The 23,946-nt window shown below is 46.1% G+C and overlaps 1 protein-coding gene across 1 annotated transcript in view; it reads right to left on the bottom strand.

The window, feature by feature from the left end:
- Positions 1–23,946, bottom strand: part of csmd3b (CUB and Sushi multiple domains 3b) — a 2,394,280-nt gene that overhangs the window by 254,859 nt on the left and 2,115,475 nt on the right. The window contains exons 39-40 of the mRNA XM_038809755.1: positions 22,359–22,562; positions 2,020–2,144 (exon numbers count right to left, since the gene is read on the bottom strand). Coding sequence (XP_038665683.1) covers positions 2,020–2,144; positions 22,359–22,562 — 329 coding nt within the window. The remainder of the gene's footprint in view (positions 1–2,019; positions 2,145–22,358; positions 22,563–23,946) is intronic.

A 23,946-nucleotide genomic window follows, 5' to 3' on the forward strand; every position in this document is an offset into this window, starting at 1 on the left:
TACCAGCTTCCCCGAACAGACGCTGGGATATGGCTTTTCACAGTAACTTCATTTGAAGCCTACTTGTGACAATAAGCGATTTTCATTTCATTTTCATTTCTAAATAGCCTATCAGTACTTTTAAGGTTCTGCCCCTTTCTGCATTATTCCATGAGACAACATGGAATAAATGTGGAGTAACCATCAAGTCACGTTACTACTCATAAAGAAACAATTAGAAAGGACTGGACGAAGCTCGTCTTTCTCTGACCCTTTCAGACAAAATCTGATGACAATCTTCCAAAGTGGAATTTCTACCAATTCTTCATCACATCACTGCCTGGAGTTAAAGAAATACATACTGTAGGATTCAGATTGTAAAAGTGCCGGAGGTGGAAACTTGGTATTGTGCAGGTTCAGTCAGTCTTGGGTTGCCACCATTATATTCAAGGGGATTTATTTTGTGAAAGATAAAGCACGAATGCCAGATAGGACAGAATATAATGAGCATCACTGGAATGCAGCAACAGAGGAATTAAGCTGTCAGGTGGCAAATGAATATGGAAACAGCACAAGTCCCGGAAGATGTGCTATTAGGTGAATTGGACATTCTGAATTCTCCCTCAGTGTACCCGAACAGTTGCCGAAGTCATAGAAGTCATAGAAGTCATAGAACAGTACAGCACAGAACAGGCCCTTCGGCCCTCAATGTTGTGCCGAGCCATGATCACCCTACTCAAACCCACGTATCCACCCTATACCCGTAACCCAACAACCCCCCCCTTAACCTTACTTTTATTAGGACACTACGGGCAATTTATCACGGCCAATCCACCTAACCCGCACATCTTTGGACTGTGGGAGGAAACCGGAGCACCCGGAGGAAACCCACGCACACAGGGGGAGGACGTGCAGACTCCACACAGACAGTGACCCAGCCGGGAATCGAACCTGGGACCCTGGAGCTGTGAAGCATTTATGCTAACCACCATGCTACCCTGCTGCCCCAAGTGTGGCGACTGGGGGATTTTCACAGTAACTTCATTGCAGTGTTAATGCAAGCCTACTTGTAACAGTAATAAAGATTATTATCTTTATGAATTGGGATAAGACAACTTCCATATTTTGTGCATATTCAATAAATGGCAGCATTTCAATTGCCTATTTGTGCAACAAACAGTAATGTCAATGGCATTAGGGGACGATTTTATAAATTGGTCCTTCCGATGTAGAATCTATTGTGAAATACTGCTCAGGAGTGCAGGAGAGGGAGAAATGGTGCCAGGCTATACAGAGCCTCATTGATAGCAGTCTTAAAGCCAGACAGGGTGACCAATGATGTTCAAATGTAAATTTTGGAGGGCAGCACGGTGGCCTAGTGGTTAGCACAGCTGCCTCATGGCGCTGAGGTCCCAGGTTCGATCCCGGCTCTGGGTCACTGTCCGTTGGAGTTTGCACATTCTCCCCGTGTCTGCGTGGATTTCGCCCCCACAACCCAAAAAATGTGCCGAGTAGGTGGATTGGCCACACTAATTGGAAAAAATAATTGGGTAATCTAAATAAAAAATAAAAAATGTAAATTTTGTGAACCAGTGTCAAGGCTCACAAATACTGACAGCTGAAGGCATTGTTTTCTTTCGCTTTTAAAATCTGACTATGGACACTTGATTAAATATCAGCAACACTGCACTGTTGCGTCATATGAACACAAGTAGAAAACAATCTAAGATAGAAACAGAAGCATAGAAGCAAATAACTGCAGATGCTGGAATCTGAAACAAAACCAGAAAATGCTGGACAATCTCAGCAGGTCTGATATAACGTCTGTGGAAAGAGAAGGGAGCTAATGTTTTGAGTCTAGATAACTCTTACGTCATCCAGACTAGAAGCGTTAGCTCCGTTCTCTCTCCACAGATGCTGTCAGACCTACTGAGATTGTTCAGCATTTTCAGTTTGTGCTGGAAACAGAAGCATCTGTTCCAAATAATTGGAATCGGATGTGACGAAATAGAATAAACAATGCAGAAATGAGAGCCTTACTTGTATACCAGCACCTTCAGGCACCATGATTTTCCAAATGCAGTTCAAATTGTTATCATATGGTTCAGGATAACTTGGAGACAGAATGCTCCCTCTGCGCTTTGTTAAAATTCCACCACAGGGCACTGAAAGAAAATGGAAATACTGCAGCTAAAAAGTGGCCTGGCTGTAATATTAGTGGCAGGGAACAGAGAAGACATGCTGCTGCTTGACAACAAGCTTATCGAAGTTTTACTAAAAGAACCATGAATAATACAGCAATTTTACTGTCTGGAGAGATGCAAGAAACATTCGATATCTGTTATTTATTCTCTTTGAATACTTGTAAGCTTATCATAAATGGAAAGAGCAGTTTTCTTGTGTTATCAGACATCAGCAATTTGGAATTTTAAAAAAAATAACATATGATGTAACCTCAGGTCATCAATTTAAGAACTATTAAAAACAGGTCTTCTTGCTGAATGTAGTTTTGTAGACTTATATAAACACCATGTGAGATTAAACTTCTTGCAACCCATTAATTAACCAATAGTCCAAGGGAAGAATATAAAACGATATACTGCTTTTGCTTTAAAAATAGCAGCAATTGTATGATAAATTAATCAACATTCTTATGGGAGACCTTTAGAGTAAATCATGCCATTTCACTTCAGGTGCATTCTAAATTATTGATGTTTTGTCCAGCCTGAGTTTATGCAGACCTGCAAAATGTTTCAGTTAAGTTATACACCATTAGGGTTCTCTGTCCCTGAAGAGCAACTGATCTATAATCTGCAACTGTCCTCCACGCACAAGCCATATATGCCTCAACTAGGCAGCTTGTCACCAGATAACCTTCACTATCCTAGCAATTAGTTGTAAAAATATCCTCTCTTCACTTGTTTACTTTTTGAAATTCCAGTTTCATTCTTATCAAATCGACATCACACATGAATCAAGAGAATGAATGATATTTGAATCTCAAGATGATCATTGGGAATTGTATTTTGGAAACTGAAATATAAGTTAACTGAACCTGGCTCTAAGTCAAGAACATTTGCTTGATAAATATTGACATTCTTCCAACACACAACAGTTAAGGAATATAGACACATTTTTTCCACCACTTCTCAGCTCCACAACAGTAGGAAGACTTCATCTTACTTACTGACACAGACAGGCAGAAAAAGATTATTGTATTCTGTCTTAGAATGAGATAACCAAATTCAAAAATCTGTATTTCACTAACTGCACGATTCAACGGACCTGAGTTACATTCGGCACATTTAGCGGGGTGTTTCTCGGCACCTGCAGCACTGAGGAAGATTCCACTAGTCAATGCAACTTTGCTGTTTTTTGGCCTCAGCAAGCAACTCCCGGTCAAGACCGCACTTCAGTCATTTCCTGCACCAGTGAGCTCAGCTCGCTAGTGCAGGAAGACTACTACAGGAAGACGGATTGAGTCACCATTTTTAAAGGCAGCTCCAATCTTTCGACCCCCTCAGTGACCCCACTTGTGGCCTCCGGGCCCCCCACTTCACCCAACTTACCTCTTGCAAGGCCCTCGAACCTCCCCTCCCCTCACTCCTCCTCCAATGGGCAAGGCACTCCCAGGCTTGGCGTTGGCACGGGCAACCTGGCCCATGAGCACCTTGGTACTGCCAGGCTGGCACTGTGGTTGTGCCCTTGCCAGCCTGGCAGTGTCACCCAGGCAGTGACAAGGTGCCAGGCTAGCGGTGTCAAGGCGCCTAAGTGTCATCCTGCCCTATCTCTGACCACCTGGGGGTCAGCAATGGCCTGGGTGATCCAGCCACGTGCCATTACAACCGATCCACATTTATGTGGATCAGTACTAAACTGTGCCCTGGTGAGGTCTTCCAGTTATGGCTGGTGAATTCCGGGGGCTCACTGAAATATGCTGATCTGGACCACGGCCAGTGAATGCAAGATCCATATTGCGACATCTCACGAGATTTTGTTGAATCTCGCAAGACTTTTTGAGCACCGCGAGTCTTGCGAGAGGCCTCTTGCGAGATTCAAAAGCCTTGCCTTGACAACACGTCGGGTGCGACAAAGCTGCTGCATCGCGCCCTACATGTCTGCCAGGAATTGAAATCTTAATTGATGGCTGCCAACTATTCTACCAGATTACTTCAGATTCAGTCACTGGCAGCAGGGAATATTGAAAGGCATCTATAATGGGAGATAGATAATGTTACATGCACACATCATTAATGTTTTACCTTTATAGACAAAGTGCATTAGTACCTGAACTCCTATGAACAGGGCCACCTTAGGTTCTTTTAAAGTAGATTTTAAAAGTGCACACTTCAAAAGAGAAAGTTTGCAAAGAGTCTAAATGAGGAATTTTAACTTTCTTTGGCGGAAATAAGTGGTAAGCACTACAGCATTTCCCAGCCCTAAAATGGATATTTTAACTTTTCTTTCTTGGGTGGTTGAGACATCTGCTCTGACTAAGGAAGAAGCCTCATAAATGTATGCAAATCAGATTATCGCTTAAATAAGATCCTACTATAATTTCAGCAGCCTTTAACATCCACACAACAAAGAACTGGACCAATCTTTCCAGATCACAAGCAACTAAAATAGTCCCGATGCTAAATAAATCATATTCCAAAGTCTCAGGTCCATCACAACAATACTATGCAAATCAAGTCAATGATTTTTCGCCGTGGATTTGCAACCAATTATACAGACCTAGCTACTGTTTACTCCTTCACTGTTTGTCCAGGGTATTCGACTGGAGCATTCTATTACCCACTTTGCTGCTTTGTGATAGTGGCTGGGGCATGGGAGCTGGCTCGGAGGCCTGCTAAATTTTTGATAGAAGTGAACAATGCTGTATTTTGCTCAAGTGTTTTCTGTTCACTCAGCCTGGCACTCAAAAGCATTGCACTGAATATTCATCATAGATTATCATAGAATTTACACTGAAGAAGGAGGCCATTTGGCCCATCAAGTCTGCACCGGTCCTTGGAGAGAGCACCCTACTTAAGACCACCCCTTCACCCTCTCCCCGTAATCCAGTAACCCCACCTAACCTTTTTTGGACACTAAGGGCAATTTAGCATGGCCAATCCACCTAACCTGCACATCTTTGGACTGTGGGAGAAACGGGAGCACCAGGAAGAAACCCACGCAGACATGGGGAGAAAATGCAAGCTCCACACAGTCACCCGAGGCCAGAATTGAACCTTGCTCCCTGAAGCTTTGAGGTAACAACTAACCACCGTGCCACTTTCATTTAAACTCTACCAGCAGCAACTATAATTGTACTGTATATCTATTTGTTCCTGATTGATTCCAAGTTTCCCATCTTCCATTAACAGTTACATTTAGCAGAATGTGGACTCAGGTTACAGCATATACTTAAGGAAAAGATCTTGTCCAGAATTTTCTAGAAAGTTTTGATATGGTCATGGGATAAGAATGACATTTTACCATTCTTTTCATGAGAAAGTTTGCACATAACATACTTATGCTGGGTTCAAGTGGAAGTATTATTATACATGAATTTCTTCGATCGTTTGTATCACTTTCATGGTGGCCATTCTACCTCTCGCTGTGTCAGATATTCTTGCAATTCCCTGCACCACCAATCCACTAATCTAAATTTAGTCCTCCACCTTCTCCACTATTGTAGTGCATGTGGCATATCTGCCAATACCTTGCTAAGCTGCTGATGCATCTCCAGCATTCTCCTTTTCAATATGAGCCCCATGGTTTCAGAATCATAGAAGCATGGAATTCCCACAGCACAGGAGGAGGCTATTCTGTCCATTGGGTCTGCACCGACCCTCTGAAAGAGCAGCCTACACAAGCCCACTCCCCTGCCCTATCCCCGTAACCCCATAACCTCAACGAAAGTACACATCTTTGGACATTAAAGGGCAATTTATCATGGCTAATCCACTTAACCTACACACCTTTGGACTGCGGGAGGATAATAATAGCTTCTAATATTTTCCCTATGAACAATGTTAAACTAACTGACCTATAGTTTCATGCTTTCTGTCTCCCTCCCTCTTTGAAGTTTTCCAATCCAATGGAACCTGTCTTGAATCTATTGAATTTTGGAAAATTAAAATGAGCGTATCAACTATTTCAGCATTAACCACTTTAAGAGCTCAGAATGAAGTCCATCAAGGCATAGAATCTTGTCGATCCGCAGTTCCAACAATTTGCTAAGTATTACTTTCCTGATGATTGCAATTCTCTCAAGTTCCTCCCTACCTTCTAATTCCTTACTTGCAGCCATTTCTCGGATGTTGCTTGTATCCTTGAAAGTAAAACCGACGCAAAATACCTGTTTATTTCATCTTTATTTTCCATGATTCACCAGACTAATTTACTATAGGACCAATGCTTACATTATTAACTCTTTTCTTTTTTATTTATCTACAGAAACTCTTAATATCTGTCTTCATATTTCTAGCTAGCTTTCTCTCGCACTCTAATTTTTTTTCACCCATTAATCTTTTCGGCATTCTTTGCTGTTTTTTTTAGATTCGCTCAAACCTTCTGACCTGCCATCTGCCTTTGCACAATTATATGTTTTTTTCTTTAAGTTTGACACTATCTTTAACTTTTTTAATTAACCATGAATGGTGAGTCGTCTCCTTAGAATGTTTTGTCTTGTTGGAATGCATCTGCGTTGTTTATTCCAAAATAATGCCACCTGGGAACCCTGGCACTGCCATGGTGGCACCTGGGTGGCACTGCCAGGGTGTCCCAATGGCATTTCTCAGCTGGCGGGCAGGTCGTACAAAGGTGCCTGGGTAGCAGCAGGGTGCCATGGTGCCAGCTTCCCAGAGCCCGACCACCTAGGAGTTACTGATCGCCTGGGAGAACCCACCAAGTTCTGGTTTGCCTGGCACATGTTTGTGGAAACCAGTGCTAAACGGCACCCTCTCAGAGTTTCCGAGACAAGGCCATAAGGTCCCGGGTGCTGGGTAGGCCCGGTGTCGACATACTCAAGTGAGGTGAACTGCTCACTTGACTGTGCAAATCTGGGTCCCGACCTCAATGGGCAGGATCCAGATCACGAGATCTTGTGAGGCATGACAAGGCTGGTAAATTTTGTGCAAGGCCTCTCATGAGATTTACTGGCCTCATATCGAGTCAGGCGTGGCCGAGCGATCAAGCCCCTTATTTAAGTTTCGAACATTAGCCTTAGACACACTGCATGTAAAATTCAATCATATTATGATCACTGCTATCCAGCGACATCTTCACTATGATTTTACTAACTAATTCGATCTCTCATTGCCCAACATCAGGTTTTGTACAGACAGGTCACTGATTGGCTCCACAACTTAGGTGATCTGAGAAACTCTGGTATGTTTCTTTGTTGCCGCAAAGAGAAATGGTATGGAGGTGTCCACATTCTGGATTCTTGTAAAACGCAATGAGAGGTTTATTAAGGGTGTTGCTCAATACACTCACGGTGGTGATCTGCTCAAAGTCCGCACAAACACACTGCTGATGTCACTACACCTCATGTGATGCAAAAACAGTAAGAATGTGTTCTCAGATACATAACACTATCTCAAAAACATTCCATATCTAGTGTACCTTTGCCAATCTGATTTTTCCAGTTTATATGCAGAGGGGCCCGGAGGGGCCCTGCAGTACCACCCCGACAGGGTCGGTCGCATAGTTGTGGTCTGCTGTGCTCTGCACAACACAGTCATGCAGAGGGGTCCTGATGGAGGAGGCACAGGGAGAACCCGATGGCAGCGGAGAAACCGGAAACGGAGAGGAGGAGGAGGATGATGACGAGCATCAGGGGGGGGGGCGGGCACAGACATGACCCGGATTCTGGTTATGGCCGGGAGGCTGCACGACGGCTCCGTCGAGGACGGCGGGCAAGCGAGGCGTTGGTCGCCGCACAGTTCACAAACTGCGGGGGAGGCCTTTGCTGAACACTGGCACTTGCACCTCGCACACACAGGCACCACCCAGCACCCCCCCCGCACCACCGCACTTCCACACCGTGCACACCCCGCCACTTTCACATCACCATGCGACTGCGGCACCACTCGGTCACCCTCACCCTCTGGCACCAGACATAGCAGAGTCTTCAAAATTCAGTGTAACAGTGACTTTAATTGTTACAGGTGCCCTAGCCCCTACAACTAAGCTGTGCCCTGCACCTGTGCCAACTTACTAAGTGCCTAACTTCTTTGTCTTACGGGCCCTACTCTACACCTTGGGTGTATCCCCAGATGGTACAGCAGGAGTGGAGGCGGACTGCTGAGAATCCTGCTCTGTGACGTGGCTCCTTTTCGGCACACATTTCCTGGGTCAGCTTGGCTGGATGGCGGGCCCACCCTGATCTGCCCGCTGCCCACCAGATGCACCAGGGACGGTACGGGGGGAGGCCGAGTGTTCAAGGACTTCCCTTGCTGGAGTTACCAGGACGGGCCCCAGAACCTCCTCCTCCCTCGGGGAGCCCGGTGGCCCCCGGGTCTCACTGTGGAACGGAGGTGTAATCGGAGACATGCGCTGTCGCACCACCGACAGCTGGCGCTGCCAATCCTGGAGGCTGCTGCGGTATCGGCCAGGTTCTGAGCGTTCGCAGCGACAGAGCCCAGGGAGTGCGCCATCCCGGTCAGGAACTGTGCAACCTCCCTCTGGGCTGGTGTGACGCCATCCAGCATGTGCGCAAGGCCGCTGTTTCTCTCAGCGATGGACTGCTGGGACTGGGCCTGCTGGGAATGGGCCAGACGCCGGAGCGCGGCAGCAATGTCCTGTTGGCTCTGGGAGATGGCTGCCTGTGAGAGGGCAGCCCTCTCCTGGGCCACGGATGATGCATGCACATGAAGCCCACGCCTTGCAGAACCTGACCGATGGTCAAAACTGTTACCCATTGCCTCCACCACGGACACCACCCGGTGTCGGACCGGGTGGCTGCGATGAGCGGCACCAATCCCTGCTCCTGGACACGGATGGATCCTCCAACAGCGTCTGCAGAAATGGAAGACGGCTGTCATCCCGTTGTTCAGTCCCTGGGCCTCCATATGCATCGGGTCTCTGGGTGGGTCCAGTAATTCCAGGAACCCGGGAACCGTCTGGGCGGCAGCTGGGTGCTGGGCTTGGGGTGCCCTCCGACCGTCCAGCCCCTCGGCTGCTCCTACCTCCACCTGCTGTACCGGCTCGGCTATGTGGTGCGCACTAGTCCGTGACCCGGGAGCCTCATCACTTATGTGCCCAACAGATGTGAGTGTATGTGGTATGGTGGATGTTGTGGGTGACAGCAGTCCTGCAAACTCGAGGTTCTCATCTGTCCACAGGTCTGGTGTGTCCTGGGTCGACTCTTGGACCGAAGCAAGGCGGCCGCGGCCCATGTCATGTTCCGTGTCCAGTGTGTCTGTCGACTGTCTGGCCATCCTCTGTGCGTCATTGTCCACAGTCCCCATACTCTCTCTGTCATTGTCCTGGCTCAAGGCCCTCTCTTTGTGCGACTCACGGCCATCAGTGTCCTGACTGTCCGTCCTGTGTCCCTCAGTGTTGTTTCTGTCCGTCCTCTGTGCGTCCCCCTCTAGTGTCCCGGCCTGAGAAGATGGCCCTCCTGTCCATCTTCCTTCCACCCTCTGCCATGCGTCCCTGGGTGCGGATGAGCTTGCGGCTGGACGGCGGGGTCTTGTCCGAGAAGACCCTGGAGGATCGGCCCCTGGTCCTGAGGAACATAATGATGCATGGTTCGTTAGACACACAGAGTCGTGTGTAAGGTGGTGGAGCGGGCAGTGTGAGGGAGGAGGGGTTAGGGGTGGAGGGGGCAGTGTGAGGGAGGCAGTGTGAGGGTGGAGGGGTTAGAGTGTGAGGGTGGAGGGGTGAGGTGGTGGAGGGGGCAGTGTGAGGGAGGCAGTGTGAGGGGGAAGGGTTAGAGTGTGAGGGAGGAGGGGTTAGGGGATGGAGGGGGCAGTGTGAGAGAGGCAGTGTGAGGGCGGAGGGGTCTGAGTGTGAGGGAGGAGGGGTCAGAGTGTGAGGGAGGAGGGGTGAGGTGGTGGAGGGGGCAGTGTGAGGGAGGCAGTGTGAGGGGGAGAGGTCAGAGTGTGAGGGAGGAGGGGTTGGGGTGGAGGGGACAGTGTGAGGGAGGCAGTATGAGGGGGGAAGGGTTAGAGTGTGAGGGAGGAGAGGTTAGGGGCTGGAGGAGGCAGTGTGAGGGGGAGGGGTCAGAGTGTGAGGGAGGAGGGGTTAGGGTCTGGAGGGGGCAGTGTGAGGGAGCCAGTGTGAGGGGGAAGGGTTAGAGTGTGAGGGAGGAGGGGTTAGGGGTGGAGGGGGCGGTATGAGGGAGGCAGTGTGAGGGGGGAAGGGTTAGAGTGCGAGAGAGGAGGGGTTAGGGGCTGGAGGGGGCAGTGTGAGGGAGGCAGTGTGAGGGGAGGGGTCAGAGTGTGAGGGAGGAGAGGTTAGGGGCTGGAGGAGGCAGGGTGAGGGAGGCAGTGTGAGGGGGAGGGGTCAGAGTGTGAGGGAGGAGGGGTTAGGGGCTGGAGGGGGCAGTGTGAGGGAGGCAGTGTGAGGGGTGGAGTGTGAGGGGGATAGGTCAGAGCGTGGAGGGGGTGGGGTTAGGGGGTGGAGGGGGCAGTGTGAGGGAGGCAGTGTGAGGGGGAGGGGTTTGGCGATGCGGAGTTAGGGGGTGGAGGGGGCAGTGTGAGGGGTGGAGTGTGAGGGGGGGGGGGGTTAGCCAGGCAGGAGTGTCTCACTTGCTACTGCACCTCCGATCTGGCATGGCGCTCCTGGGTGGCAGCTCTCCCAGCGAGGTCCAGGGCCCTCTGCTGATGTACGGTTTGGGGGTGCAGCACAGGTGATCCCACTCTGGTTCTTGTCCGCTCACGGTGGTTGTGAGCAGTCTCATCCTGCGGGGCGTGTGGGGGTGGGGGTTGGATAAAGCAACACAGTTAGGCGGTAATCATCAGGACATCCAAATAGGTGGCTGGGTGGGGGGACAGTTGGAACCACGCCATGGCATCTCTCAAGGAGGGGGTGTGTGTTGCTCATGTGGGTTGTGCCCTCAAAGCCACCCCCCCCCTCCCCCCGCCCAGGGGGGTTGCTGCGAGACGTGGCTGGGGTGGGGGAAGGGGGGGAGGGTGTGACCCGGGCGCACTCTCGGGGTACTTAACATGGCAGCCCTCGTGAGGTCGTGGATCTTCCTACACTGGGCGCCAGAGCGGGGTTGGTGTGACCCACTGCGCTGACCGCGGTGCCGACCTCATGCCAGCCGCGTCTCACACTGCTTGAAGGTTGGCGATGCCCACGTCTTGGGCAGAGGATGGCCCTGCGATCTTCAACCTCATCCAGCAGGGTGTCCAAGTCTGTGTCGCGGAACCTGGGAGCGGCATGTCGGGGCTCAGCCATCGTGTTGTCTTAGGTCCTGTGCGCTGATCGCGCACTTTAAATGACAGTGCACAGCGTCAGTCAGGCGTCGCACAATGACGGCGCTGCTCTTGCGCCATGCCCACAGAGTTCCTCGCGGCCCCGCTGCTGGCCCCTTTTCAGGCCCTGAATCGCTCGTGCCCGCGGCTATTTTGCGCCGTCGTGAAACGCGACAGTGTTCACGACGGTGCGAGCACTCTGTTGCATTATCGAAGCATCCCGCCCCTTGTCTTTATAATTTCTCATCTCCACACAAATTGCTTTTACATCCTGTTTTCCTGAACTTGGGTTATCCCTCTCTCTTGAGCTAATATCACTTAATAAACAGAATAGCCCCTCTACCTTTTCCTAGCTTCCTGTCCTTCCGAGGTGTCACATAACCTTTAATATTCAGATTCCAGTCTACAGCATCCTGCAGCCACGTCTCTGGAATGGCTATTAGTTCATACTTACTTATCTCCATTTGAGCTATCAGTTTATCTGTGTTGTTTCAGATGCTATGTACATTGAGATACAGAGTCTTTGTACTGTCCCTTCCTGTAACTGTCTCTATATCACTTCCCAGATTAAAATCTTCCTCTCTTGCCATGTCTCTACTCTTTGATCTTCACGCTCAGCCTTCTCATAGTTCAGTCATTGATTAAATTAAGTGATCATGTGTGTGTCAACTTTTGACACCATCGATCTGTGAGCTCGCTGCCTGTCCATCTCTGACTGAAGGACGGAAATGTGCTCATCTGCACCTGTGAGCTGGGCTATTTGTGGTGGCCTGTATTCTAGGCCTATCCCAGCAGTCTGTTGCATTTTGTGCCCTCTACTCCTACAAGAACAACAGTGAGAGAATTAAGGCAAGGTATTCATCCAATCAATTCAGTGTATTCGACAAGAGTGAAGAACAGACAATCCTGTTGCATGAGGAATGGCAATAGTGAATAAAAAAATGGGGTAGTGATGAATTGTACAGAATGTGCAGGCTGGATTCTGCTGAAAGTTGATTGGATGTAAGGAATGATGTGATCAAGAATTCTTTGCATGATAGAATGAGTGAGTTGTGAGGAGACTTAATTCACAAACCTGAATGAATCAGCACATGTGGCTACTTTTACTAATATTTCTTAGGTGCCATGAACCATGACTCTTTGGAAAAACTGACTCCATGCCACGGCCTGACTCCATGAAAATTGCAAAGGATTTGGGACATGCCGATTCGCACCATGGAGCCAGTCAGGTTGGGAATGCAGGGTCTGAGCTTGTGACCGGAACCAACCTGCACCCTTAAAAGGCACTCCAAAAATTTGGAAACATTAACAATGAGAAGGGAATTGGCTCCCGGCTGCCATTTTCACCCCTTCAAAGTGTCTCCCAAACCCAATGAAAATCCAGCTCATTGAGTGTGTAGCTTCGATTTGGATGTGACCCTCTTCAAGTGCAAATCACGTTCTCTGTTCTGGGCAACTTGAAGTAGCTTATCATGGCTAGTATTATCTGGTCCCTTTAGAATCCTAAAAAGCAATCAGATCATCTGCCAACCTTTCATTTTTCTAGTGAGAGACTGGCCAATTTACATAATCGCTCCTCATCATCTAACCCTTCCAACCTTTCAATCATTCTGATTGCACTCTTCTGTATCCTTTCAATAGCTGCAAATGGAATTTCATACTGTGGAAGCTGAGCTGTACACAATGTATGAAAATGGAAGTCAGAGCAGGAAAAGCCACGTAAAATTCTGAACTATCAAAATCGATAGACAAAGCGATAGGACATAAAAGGGAGCATGAAGAAATTATAAAGAAAAACAACAAGCAGTTGAACAGGGGCATAGAACCATTTACCAGAGGCAATGAGAAAATAGCTTCTGAGGGTGGGGAAATGGTGAGATCATTAAATGATTACTTTGTGACTTCATATTGCAGTGGGTGCAAGCCCCTGAGTTAATGAAGTATAAAGGAGAGAGTCGAATTTAGACCTTCAATGTTGCAAGCAATGCATTCAGGATTGATTCAGGAAGCTTAAGGCAATTTAAGCTACAGGCTCGAACATTTCTTTCCAAGGATGCTGACTGAGATAGTTGGGAAATTGCAAGCACGACTGATACTTTTCAAATTAAATTCAGGTAGTTTGGAGAGTTATTAATGCATCCTATCTCATGAAAGTAAAAAACGATTGGAATGAAACCAAAGTACAGATATATCAGTCATGTCTCAATTATGATGAAAGACTTTGATTCTGGTTAGTATAAGGGATTATCTGGAATCAGTTCAGAAGCGACAGTATGTTTGTCATTAATTTACTGATATTTTTGAGGAGGTTACGTATCTCCTGGTAATATGAGACCTTGAGGATGTCATCTCATTGGTTTTTATGATGTCTTTTGACAGAGCACCGACTTATTCATCAGGACATCTCCAGGGTCCCAGGTTCGATTCCGGCTTGGGTCACTGTCTGTGTGGAGTCTGCACATCCTCCCCATGTGTGAGTGGGTTTCCTCCGGGTGCTCCGGTTTCCTCTCACAGTCCAAAGATGTGCAGGTTAGGTGGATTGGCCCTGATAAATTGCCCCTAGTGTCCAAAATTGCCCTTAGTTTTGGGTTGGGTTACTGGGTTATGGGGATAGGGTGGTGGTGTTGACCTTGGGTAGGGTGCTCTTTCCAAGAGCCGGTGCAGACACGATGGGCCGAATGGCCTCCTTCTGCACTGTAAATTCTATAAATTGGCCCAAACGTTTGTGCTCTGTCTGGTAACATGTTTTGATTGGATATTATCACACTGGAATGTTCTCCAGAGCCACAGGGTTCCATTTTGCTTTCACTTTTGATTTAGGCAGCCAGGAGGTAAAAAATCTCTGCACAACGCTGTTGCCAAACCTCTCCAAAAAACATCCAGCTAACTATCTCTCCAATAAACCTGTGGGTGTTGGATTCTTGGAAACAGGGTCGATGTAGGTACTTATGAATATTTAAACAACTGTATCTGCTGCATATTTCACCTTTAGTCTTTGTGTTTCAACTTACGAACCTGACAAATGTAATTGGGCAGCCAAGGACCAACGATTTCAGGAATGTTTACAATAATTATTGGTTAATTCACTTGTGTTATTTCTCCGGGGCACGTGGGGTTGAAATTGACTGCACACTTGCCCAGGATGGCTTAACAACTTTTAAAAAGAACTCTCATGTAGACTAAGATTGACAATACCTCTGAGGAGTTGTGTACCACGAGTCTTTAAAAACCTGGCACGACTCCACAGGAATTGCGGAGAAGTAGGACAATTGAGCCCCGCCTGGCTGGGAGTGTTGGCTAGGGGCTTTTGACAGGAACCTTTCTGCACCCATTAAAGGCACTCCAAAAAAACAAACTGCCTTGGAATGGATTGGGAATCCTGGAATCAGGCCTTTTCAACAGGCTCTAGAATGAACCTGACTCCATGCAAGTTCCGGCCTAAACATTGCCATCAACTGAGTAGATTCAATGGATTTGTATTAAGCTACATACTATTCAACATACTTGATAAACATGTACAATACTCAAGCTACTTATACACTTTAGTATAACAGTTTCATAATCTGACAAAATAGATTACGACATTGAGAACTTTTGTGTCTCCAGCTTTTGTGATGTAAATAGAATAAATACAAACAAAACTTTTCCTCTTTCCTCACAAGTCAACTCTTTCACCTCAGGAATCAACCTAGTGGATTTTCTCTGAGCTATCCTGAATGCAAGCATATCCTTCCTTAAAGGAAGAGACATAGTGGCTGGATTCTCCGATTTTGAGGCTATGTCCAAAGGATGTGTCTGGTTTTACAACAAAAGAGTTGGTGCTGCCCCAACCTGTGAGGGGCTAGCAGCCGTGCCACGTAAAATGCACGGCCTTCTCGATATAAACGCTTGAAGAATTGCTGAGTCAATGGTCGTGCATGCACATGGCAACGACCTGCAGCTGTCACGTGTACAACATGGCGCGGCCGCGCGCGGACCCGACGTGCCAGATAGTGCACCCTTGGACACGCCCAGACCACCCCCCCCAAGTCCTAGCCAAAGGCCCCCCCCCCCCCGGACAGCAGCACAGCTCCCACCCGACTGTGGCAGTGCTGGACACAGTCCGCAGCCACCATGCCGGGTTCACAAAAACTGAGAGCACACATGCCCCGCGCAATCGGGAACTCGGTCCATCGGGGGCGGGCCTTCAGGTAACGTCCTGAGGATGTCCCAACGGCATGTGGCAGACTCCACGTTGATGCCGTTTTGGAGGGGGCAGAGCACCTGGAAACAGGTGCTGCCCCCGATTCAGTCATAAACAGGGATTCTCCGCCCGATTCCCGATTAAGGTATAGTTGCGTCAGGCAACGGAGAATCAAGCCCCAGAACTGTACACAGTATGCTAGACAAGCACAGTCTTCTGTAGTCTCCCGAATGCCTTGTACATTCCCTTGATCCATTTACCATTAAAATGTATTTCTGTATCTGCGTGCTAACTTTTAATGCTCCATTTATTAGGACATCTAGATCCCTCAGCACTTTAGAATCCGATGGCCTGCTCCTATTAAAATAATACTTTGATTTTTTTATTTTTCCCACCAAAGGGACAATTGTGCACTTCCTCAGATTAGATGTCACCTGCCAATTTTCTGTCCACTCACTTAAATTATTTTTAATCCATTTGCAGACTTGCGTTTCCTCCTCACAACATGCTTCCCATTCTTTCAGTATGGTCAGCAAACCTGGCTACAAAACACTCAGCCCCTTCATCCAAGTCATGGATAAAGATTGCAAATTGTTGAGGGCCTGGAGTTAATTCCTGTGGCAGTCCACGAGTCCCCATTTGCTCCTGAAAATTACCTGACTTTCTGTATCCTGCAAGCTAACTCTCTACCTACACTAATAAATTAGCCCAACATCTTGCGCTCTTATCTTGCACAGTCGTCTTTTATGTGGCAACTTATCAAATTTTTTTTTGGAAACACAAATTCATTATGTACTCATTACTCTTTATCGACCCTGCCTGTGACATGCCAAAAGAATTCCCATATATTTGTCAAACAGGATTTCCCTTTCATGTCCCACATTGACTGCTTGATTATATCATATTTGTCTCACTGTCCTGCGGCTACATCCTTAATCATGGATTTCAGCATTTTCCCAATGACAGACGTTAGGCTAACTGGCCCATGAGTTCTTTCTTTCAGTCTCTCTCCATTCTTGAATACATTTGCAATTTTCCAATCTATTACTTCCCAGGATCGAGTGAATTTTGGAAAATCGGGAAGATTTTGGAAAGCAAAGATTTGTACCTTCAAACAAACTTCAGAGTTCAGCTTTGTTTTCTCATTAGGAATAATGCAAGGTGTCAAGGATTACAAAGGTCACTGCTCAACCCTCGGTTTTTAACTCTACTCTAAATGATCGATGTTTCAAGCAGTAAGGAGTCACTGACCATTATTTAGCTGAGATTTTCAAACCACTCCATTTGGAAGGACATATTCTTGAAACACATGCATTACCTGGAGGAGACAGCTTTGTACAGTAAATTCAAATCGGTAGATAATGCTCCAGAAAGCTGCACAGCTTCAGTTGGTCTTTAAGTGGATTTTAGTTCGCTGGTTTAAAAGTTCTAATGAAGAGAAGCATGTTGACCATCATCAAGAAATCTGATCTGACAGCCACCACAAAAGTTGCACTTTCCCCCATAATTACTTTGGGTCTACAATTTTGGTTTGATATACTGAGGTCAGATTAACTCGGCGTAGGAAATCAAAACTGAGGGTTGTCCTCTGAACCAAAATGACAACTTGGATAGATACAAAGGCTTTAAGATCGCAAAATATCCCAAGGTGGTTCACAGTAACATTAGTAAACAAAATTTGACACTAAGGAACTTGAGGGTTAGGGTAGGTGCCAAATGTTTGGTCAAAGAGGTTGGTTTTAAGGAGTGTCTGAAAGAAAGAAAGAGAGGGGACCAGGAGTTATGGGATGGAAGGCAGGAGAATGGGGGATGAGAAACATGCAAGACCATAAGACATAGGAGCAGAATTAGGCCACTCAGCCCATCGAATCTGCTCCGCCATTCAATCATGGCTGATATTTTTCTCATCCCCATTCTCCTGCCTTCTCCCTATAACCCCTGATCACCTTATTAATCATGAACCTATCTATCTCTGTCTTAAAGACATTCAGTTATTTGGCCTCCATAGCCTTCTGCGGCAAAGAGTTCCACAGATTCACCACCCTCTGTCTGAAGAAATTCCTCCTCAACTCTGTTTTAAAGGATCGGCCCTTTAGTCTGAGATTGTGTCTTCTGCTTCTAGTTTTTCCTACAAGTGGAAACATGCTCTTCACGTCCACTCTATCTCGGCATCGAAGTATCCTTAAATAAGATCCCCCCTCATCCTTCTAAATTCCAACGAGTACAGACCCAGAGTCCTGAACCGTTCCTCATACGACAAGCTCTTCATCCCAGGGATCATTTTTGTGAACCTCCTCTGGACCCTTTCCAAGGCCAGCACATCCTTCCTTAGATATCAGGCCCAAAACTGCTCACAATACCAAAATGGGGTCTGACCAGAGCCTTATACAGCCTCAGAAATAGATCCCTGGTCCTGTATTCCAGCCCTCTCGACATGAATGCTATCATTGAATTTGCATTCCTAACTGCCGACTGAAACTGCACGTTAACTTTAAGAGATTCATGAACAAGGACTCTTTGTGCTTCTGATTTCCTAAGCATTTAGAAAATAGTCTATGCCTCCATTTCTCCTTTCAAAGTGCATAACCTCACACTTTTCCACATGGTATTCCATCTGCCACTTCTTTGCCCACTCTTTTACCTTGTCCAAGTCCTTCTACAGCCCACCTGCTTCCTCAATACAACCTGTCCCTCTGCAGATCTTTGTATCATCTGCAAACTTAATAAAAGTGTCTTCAGTTCCTTCTTCCAGATCATCAACATATATATATATATATATATATAGTGAAAAGCTGTGGTCCCAGCACAGACCCCTGAGGCACACGACTAGTCACCATGAACATGTTTGAATGGCGGAGCAGACTCGATGGACTGAATGGCCTAATTCTGCTCCTATGTCTAATGGTCTTATAGGTACAGAGGGAGAGGCTTAGCGGGGTTCTTCCAGAGCTTTGGGCCTTGGTAAGGAAGTGATGCACAATAGAGCTGTGCGAGGGGCTGAAATTGGAGGAACATAAAACTCTGGGGATTGCAGAGTGGAGGAGGTACCAGAGATGGGGAGGGACAAGGCCATGGAGGAATTCACAAAGAACAGACATTTTAAAATCAAGGGATTGCTGGAACCCATTCTAACTCAAGCTAAAGTGCTGTTGTTTCACCTTTAAGATGGGTCAAAACTTGAACCATAAAATAGTGGTGGAACGGATTATGACTGATGACGATACTGAGCCCAATGACATCAATAACTTAGCAAAAGCTAAAGTTAAGAAGAGACTTACAAACTAGAAACCTTTCATAACATAAATATTCTCAGCCAGGAATAAGCCCACTGGATTTCATGAACAGAATTTACGCGATTGAAAATTAGGTGCAGAGCACATTAATATTTAATTCAGTTCCTCAACACAAAGCTGCAAACCTGATTATGTTTTCTTTTCTGTATTATTTTCTTAATGCCAACTGTGAATAAAATCATACAAAGTGAAAGTAGACTCAATAGTGTAATACAGGGTAATTTTTTCATGTTAGTGTCCATTATGGCAACTGTAAATAGGGGATCTATGTTGCAAATTGCACAAGTGCAATGTTCAAGTAAAGATCTTAGGATTGTAATAAATGTCATGATCAGAAAATATGAATCTATACATATAGAAATATATATATATTATATATACACATATAGATATATACACATATGTATGTCTATATATGTGTATATATCTATATGTGTCGAGTTCCCTGGAGCGGGGACTCCCAGCTTTCACCGGCCACACTGCGCCATGGTAAGCTGCTTTTACAGTGCAGCATGGCTGGAAGATCGCGCCTGTGATATTATGCAAAGGTACAGCATGTGAAGAGTTCATGTTATGTTCAACCTAGCCACTAGATGGAGCTAAGGAACAGTACTATAAATAACACTGGCTCTTGGGCTCAGGGAGGTGGCTAGATCTGGAGCTGACAACGATAACATTCATAGTGTATTACAGAGTTAGTTCAGATTTAATTGTTTTAGTTAGTTGATAGACATAGTGCGAGTGAGTGTATTTTACTTCTTATGGGTGGGATACTCCCGTATCCGGCAGGGCGGGGGGTCCCAGCAGGGCGGAGTGGTGTGAACAACTCTGGCGTCGGCCCGCCCAAAAGGTGCGGAGGATAGCGGCTAGGCAGGCGCCGGAGTGATTTGCGCCCCGCTGGCCGGCGTGGAAGGCCTTTGGCACCACGCCAGACGGAGCCGAATGGACTCCGCCGGCAGGCACGGGTCCGCGCATGCACGGGAGCGTCAGCGGCTGCTGACGTCATCCCCGCGCATGCGCAGGTGGGGGTTCAGCTACACGCCGGCCATCGCGGAGGCTGACACGGCCGACGCATAGGAAAAGAGTGCCCCCAGGAACAGGCCCGCCCGCGGATTGGTGGGCCCCGATCGCAGGCCAGGCCACCGTGTGGGCACCCCCCGGGGCCAGATCGCACCGCACCCCCCCCCCCCCCCCCCCCAGGACCCCGGATCTCCGGTGCTGGAGAATTTGGCGGCCGGCGGGGGCAGGATTCACGCTGCCCCCCCCCGGCGATTCTCTTACCTGGCGGGGGGGGGGGGTCGGAGAATCCCGCCCTATATGTATGTTTGCTGTTTAGAATAAGCGTTGAACTCAAATTTAGTAGTGTTAATAAAATTACTTTAGTTCTTCAAAAGAGCTTTGTGTATCTTTGTGATCATCATGCCTTCCATCCTGGAAACCCCTCATAAAGATCTCCACAATGCCCTGCGTGTCATTTTGGATGGGTTTGGAGGGGTGTTGCCCGCCAACATTTTGGGTAAGGTCCAGACCTGTATTCACCTACATTTGGCGCACAATTTAATTGAATTGAAACTGAGTCAGGCCCGTTTTGAGCAAGCTTAGGGGTAGCAATTAACAAAACAGAAGGATGAAAAATTGTTTTTTTCAAGAGAATGATAATGGCCTAAATTCTCTCTAAGCTGCACAGCCATGTGGCATTCTAAAGTTTCCCTGCAGGTCGTGCACAAGTTGTCTGTTTTTAATCATGCCCGTGTGCTGCTGCACAAAAAATAATAACTGGCTGAAGCACTTGAGCAAATCATCATGCATTACAAAAAGCTTTGGAGGGCATGTCGGTAATGGTGGTAACTGATAGGAGGAAATCATTAACAATATCAGCTAACATGGGTGTCAGGAGGAGCTGTTGGATGCCCAGCGGTTTGGTGGGAATAGGTAGCTGAAGGTAGACAAGATGAGCTTGAAGAGGGCATGATGGGAGACAGAAAGGAAACCAGAAAAATCTGCCAGTTCAGAGTCTGGATAGGTGCGGTAGCCATGTGCATTATAGGAATGGGTGCTCACTCCCCCTCCCATTATTTCAATAATCATACCCCCAGAATTTGGGATGGGGTCAATATAAGGCAAAAGAGACAGATGAAAGTTCCACCCTAATTTCACTCACAAATGCACCTATAAACTTTGATTAAGGCCTTTGATCCTCCTTTTGCCAAGGTAACTTGCAGTTGTTGATTTCTGCAAACCAGTCACCATCACTGCTTTTGATGCCTTCATTCTGAGTAGAACCACTATTGTTGCTCATTCCCATTGTTGTACATCCTCAACCCTTGGCCAAGTCCAAGAGGTAACAACTTAAGTGCACCTTGCACAGGATTAGCTTAGCCATCCATTGTTAACCGCATATTAATTCTGCTTAATTGTATGCAGTCGGTGCCCATATAAATAGACACAGACTGAAACTGTAATTCATGGGTTCGGAGATCCATGCTTGTAATATGTAACTCTGTAAATATATATCTATAAGAGTGTGTAAAGACTGGTTCCGGTACTATTCTGCATCAACTGACTTTCTCCAGTATAACATCGACTGTCAGATCTGACTCCGTTAGAACCTGACTTCCTCTGCCAAAACTGATCATCTCAGATCAGCCCTGAACCTTCAGATTACTTATTCTATGTGACTTCTGAGCACATTTTCCAAGTTTATCTCATTCATGACATCCATCTCCCTTTTCCTCATTTGCAATAGAATACTGACCACACAATTCCTTCTTCCAAACATCCCTATCTGAAATCCTCATTCATGTCTTTGTCATTTTGAAAGTCAATTACTCCAAAACATCCTCAAGAGGACCCCCATCCTCCCAAAGTTTCAGCTATCTCTACATCAATCAACACTGGTCCATTGGTTTCTGGTCTAACAATACCTCAAATTCAGAATTCTCATCCATGATTCAACTTTCTTCATTGTACTGGCTCTCACTTTCTCGCTAACCTCTTTCAGCTCTACAAACACTCCTGCCATCCTTCGCACCTAACTTTCCATTACTTCAAATCCAGCCTCTAATTTATTCACCCTCCTTCTACCTTGCCAGTGGTTAACATATCTCCTGCTGCAAAGGTCCCACTTTTTAGAATTCCTTAACTAATTTGTTCTCCCTTCTTACATCTTCTACTTTAAGGCGCCCCTTAAACTATTGTTTCGTCTGAGCTCTTGGTCACCCCTTGCTCAATTTTCTTTTCTAGGCTTGGCATCAGTTTTTTCATTCTTTACATTATAAATTAAAGTTATTGTTGTAATGAACTTAGGCCCATTTTTCAGTTCATAGTAAACAAGGGAAAGGATATTATGATTAAATTATTTGAAAGTTTCAATTAACCAACTGTTTAATCATCCACAATCATTTAGATCAAGTGTATGGTTGAAAATTAAAACAAATCCAACACAAGGTTATGCAATATCATTTGACATTGTTTTGTGTCATTACTCACCAATGCACGTGGGCAGAGAGTCGTTCCATTGAGCTAAAGCATTTGGTACTGATACACATCTAATTCCTGGTGATCCAGAGAGCGCGTAGCCAGGATTGCATTCAAAGAGAACAAGAGAGCCAACTGCAAAATCATTACCAACTCTTTTCCCAAACCTTGGCTCAGGTACAGAGCTGCACTGTGTTGCACTGGTCCTTGGTACAGCTAAATAGATTACAAAAGAACAATTACATGGTCAATTAATTTATTTTAAAGAAACATTTCAAACGGAAAAATAGTTTTAAAGTTAAAAAATATGCAAAAATAGTTCTACAGTTCAGAGGGGTTAAATAGTGTCGATGTAATTACACAACTAGAAAGAACTATGGGACATTCTATTCATTAAATTAAAGTTCACAAATTCACTTTTCACATAGATCAATTGAAGTGCAGAAACTCCATCATTTCACAAAATACTGTGGTGCAAACAGTGAGAAACAGAGATAGAGGAAGAAATCTGCAGGAACTATAAAGTGATGATTCTGTGGGTCTTTAATTACTTAATCATAGCTTTTCATAATCAATTGAGATAATGTAAGCAGAAGGAAGGGGATGAATTTCTGAACAGTGCTCAGGAGAATTTCCTTGATTGAAGTCTTCAGTCCTACAAAACATCAGGCACTGTTGGTCCTGGTACTGGGAAATGAGCTGGGCAAAGTGGATCAAGTAGCTGTGGGGAACACATGGATTAGAGTGATCATTTTATGAGAAGATTTAGATTAGTAATGGAGACGAGCAAGATACACTCGCATACAAGAACATCTAAATTGCAATTGGGCTAATTTTAATGCAAGGAAAAGGGATCTAGATTGGCTAACATAGAACCAGGTGCAGGCAGGAAACTCTATAACAGATCAATGGATGATCTTGAAGGAAGGAAGGGTTTTCAGGAATGATTACATTCCAATGAGGGTGAAAGGCATTGTATGCAAAAATTGTGCTCCTTGTATCAGCAGGAAATATCAATTATTAAAGATAGGTGCATGTTGCATATCAAGGGGAGTTCTTCAAGTGAAAAATAGGTTAAATAGGTTAGATGAAGATAAAGATGGAGATTAAGAGGAAAATAAGACAAATAAGGCAAAGAGAGAGGATGAGAATAGAATGACAATCAGCTGAAAAAAGGAACCCAAAATACTTCTACCAGCAAGTTAATAGTAAGTAGGTAATAAGAAGAGTGGGTGCCATTAGGAACAAAGAAATAAGTTGTATATACTTCGAAGCACAGAGTAAGTCGAGAATATTTGATGAGTTATTTGTATCTTGGTTAACTCAGGAAGAGGAATCTGGCAAGATATCAGTAGAAGTGAAGGTCGTGCAGGCAATGGATAGTGTGAAAATTGAAAGGGAAGAGGACTGGAAAGGCTCATTATACTTCAGGTAGACAAATCACCTCTGTTGGGATGGGTTGCATCCAAGGTTACGAAAGGAAGTGGGGGTGAAGATCACGGAAGGGCCTGCCTTCATTTTTCAAGCTTCAATGGATATGGGGGAGGTGCCAAAGGATTGGAGACTGGTAAATCTTTGTTTACGAAAGGATGCAGGATCT

The sequence above is a fragment of the Scyliorhinus canicula genome, chromosome 10, assembly GCF_902713615.1.
Source record: "Scyliorhinus canicula chromosome 10, sScyCan1.1, whole genome shotgun sequence".
NCBI classification, from domain to species: domain Eukaryota; kingdom Metazoa; phylum Chordata; class Chondrichthyes; order Carcharhiniformes; family Scyliorhinidae; genus Scyliorhinus; species Scyliorhinus canicula.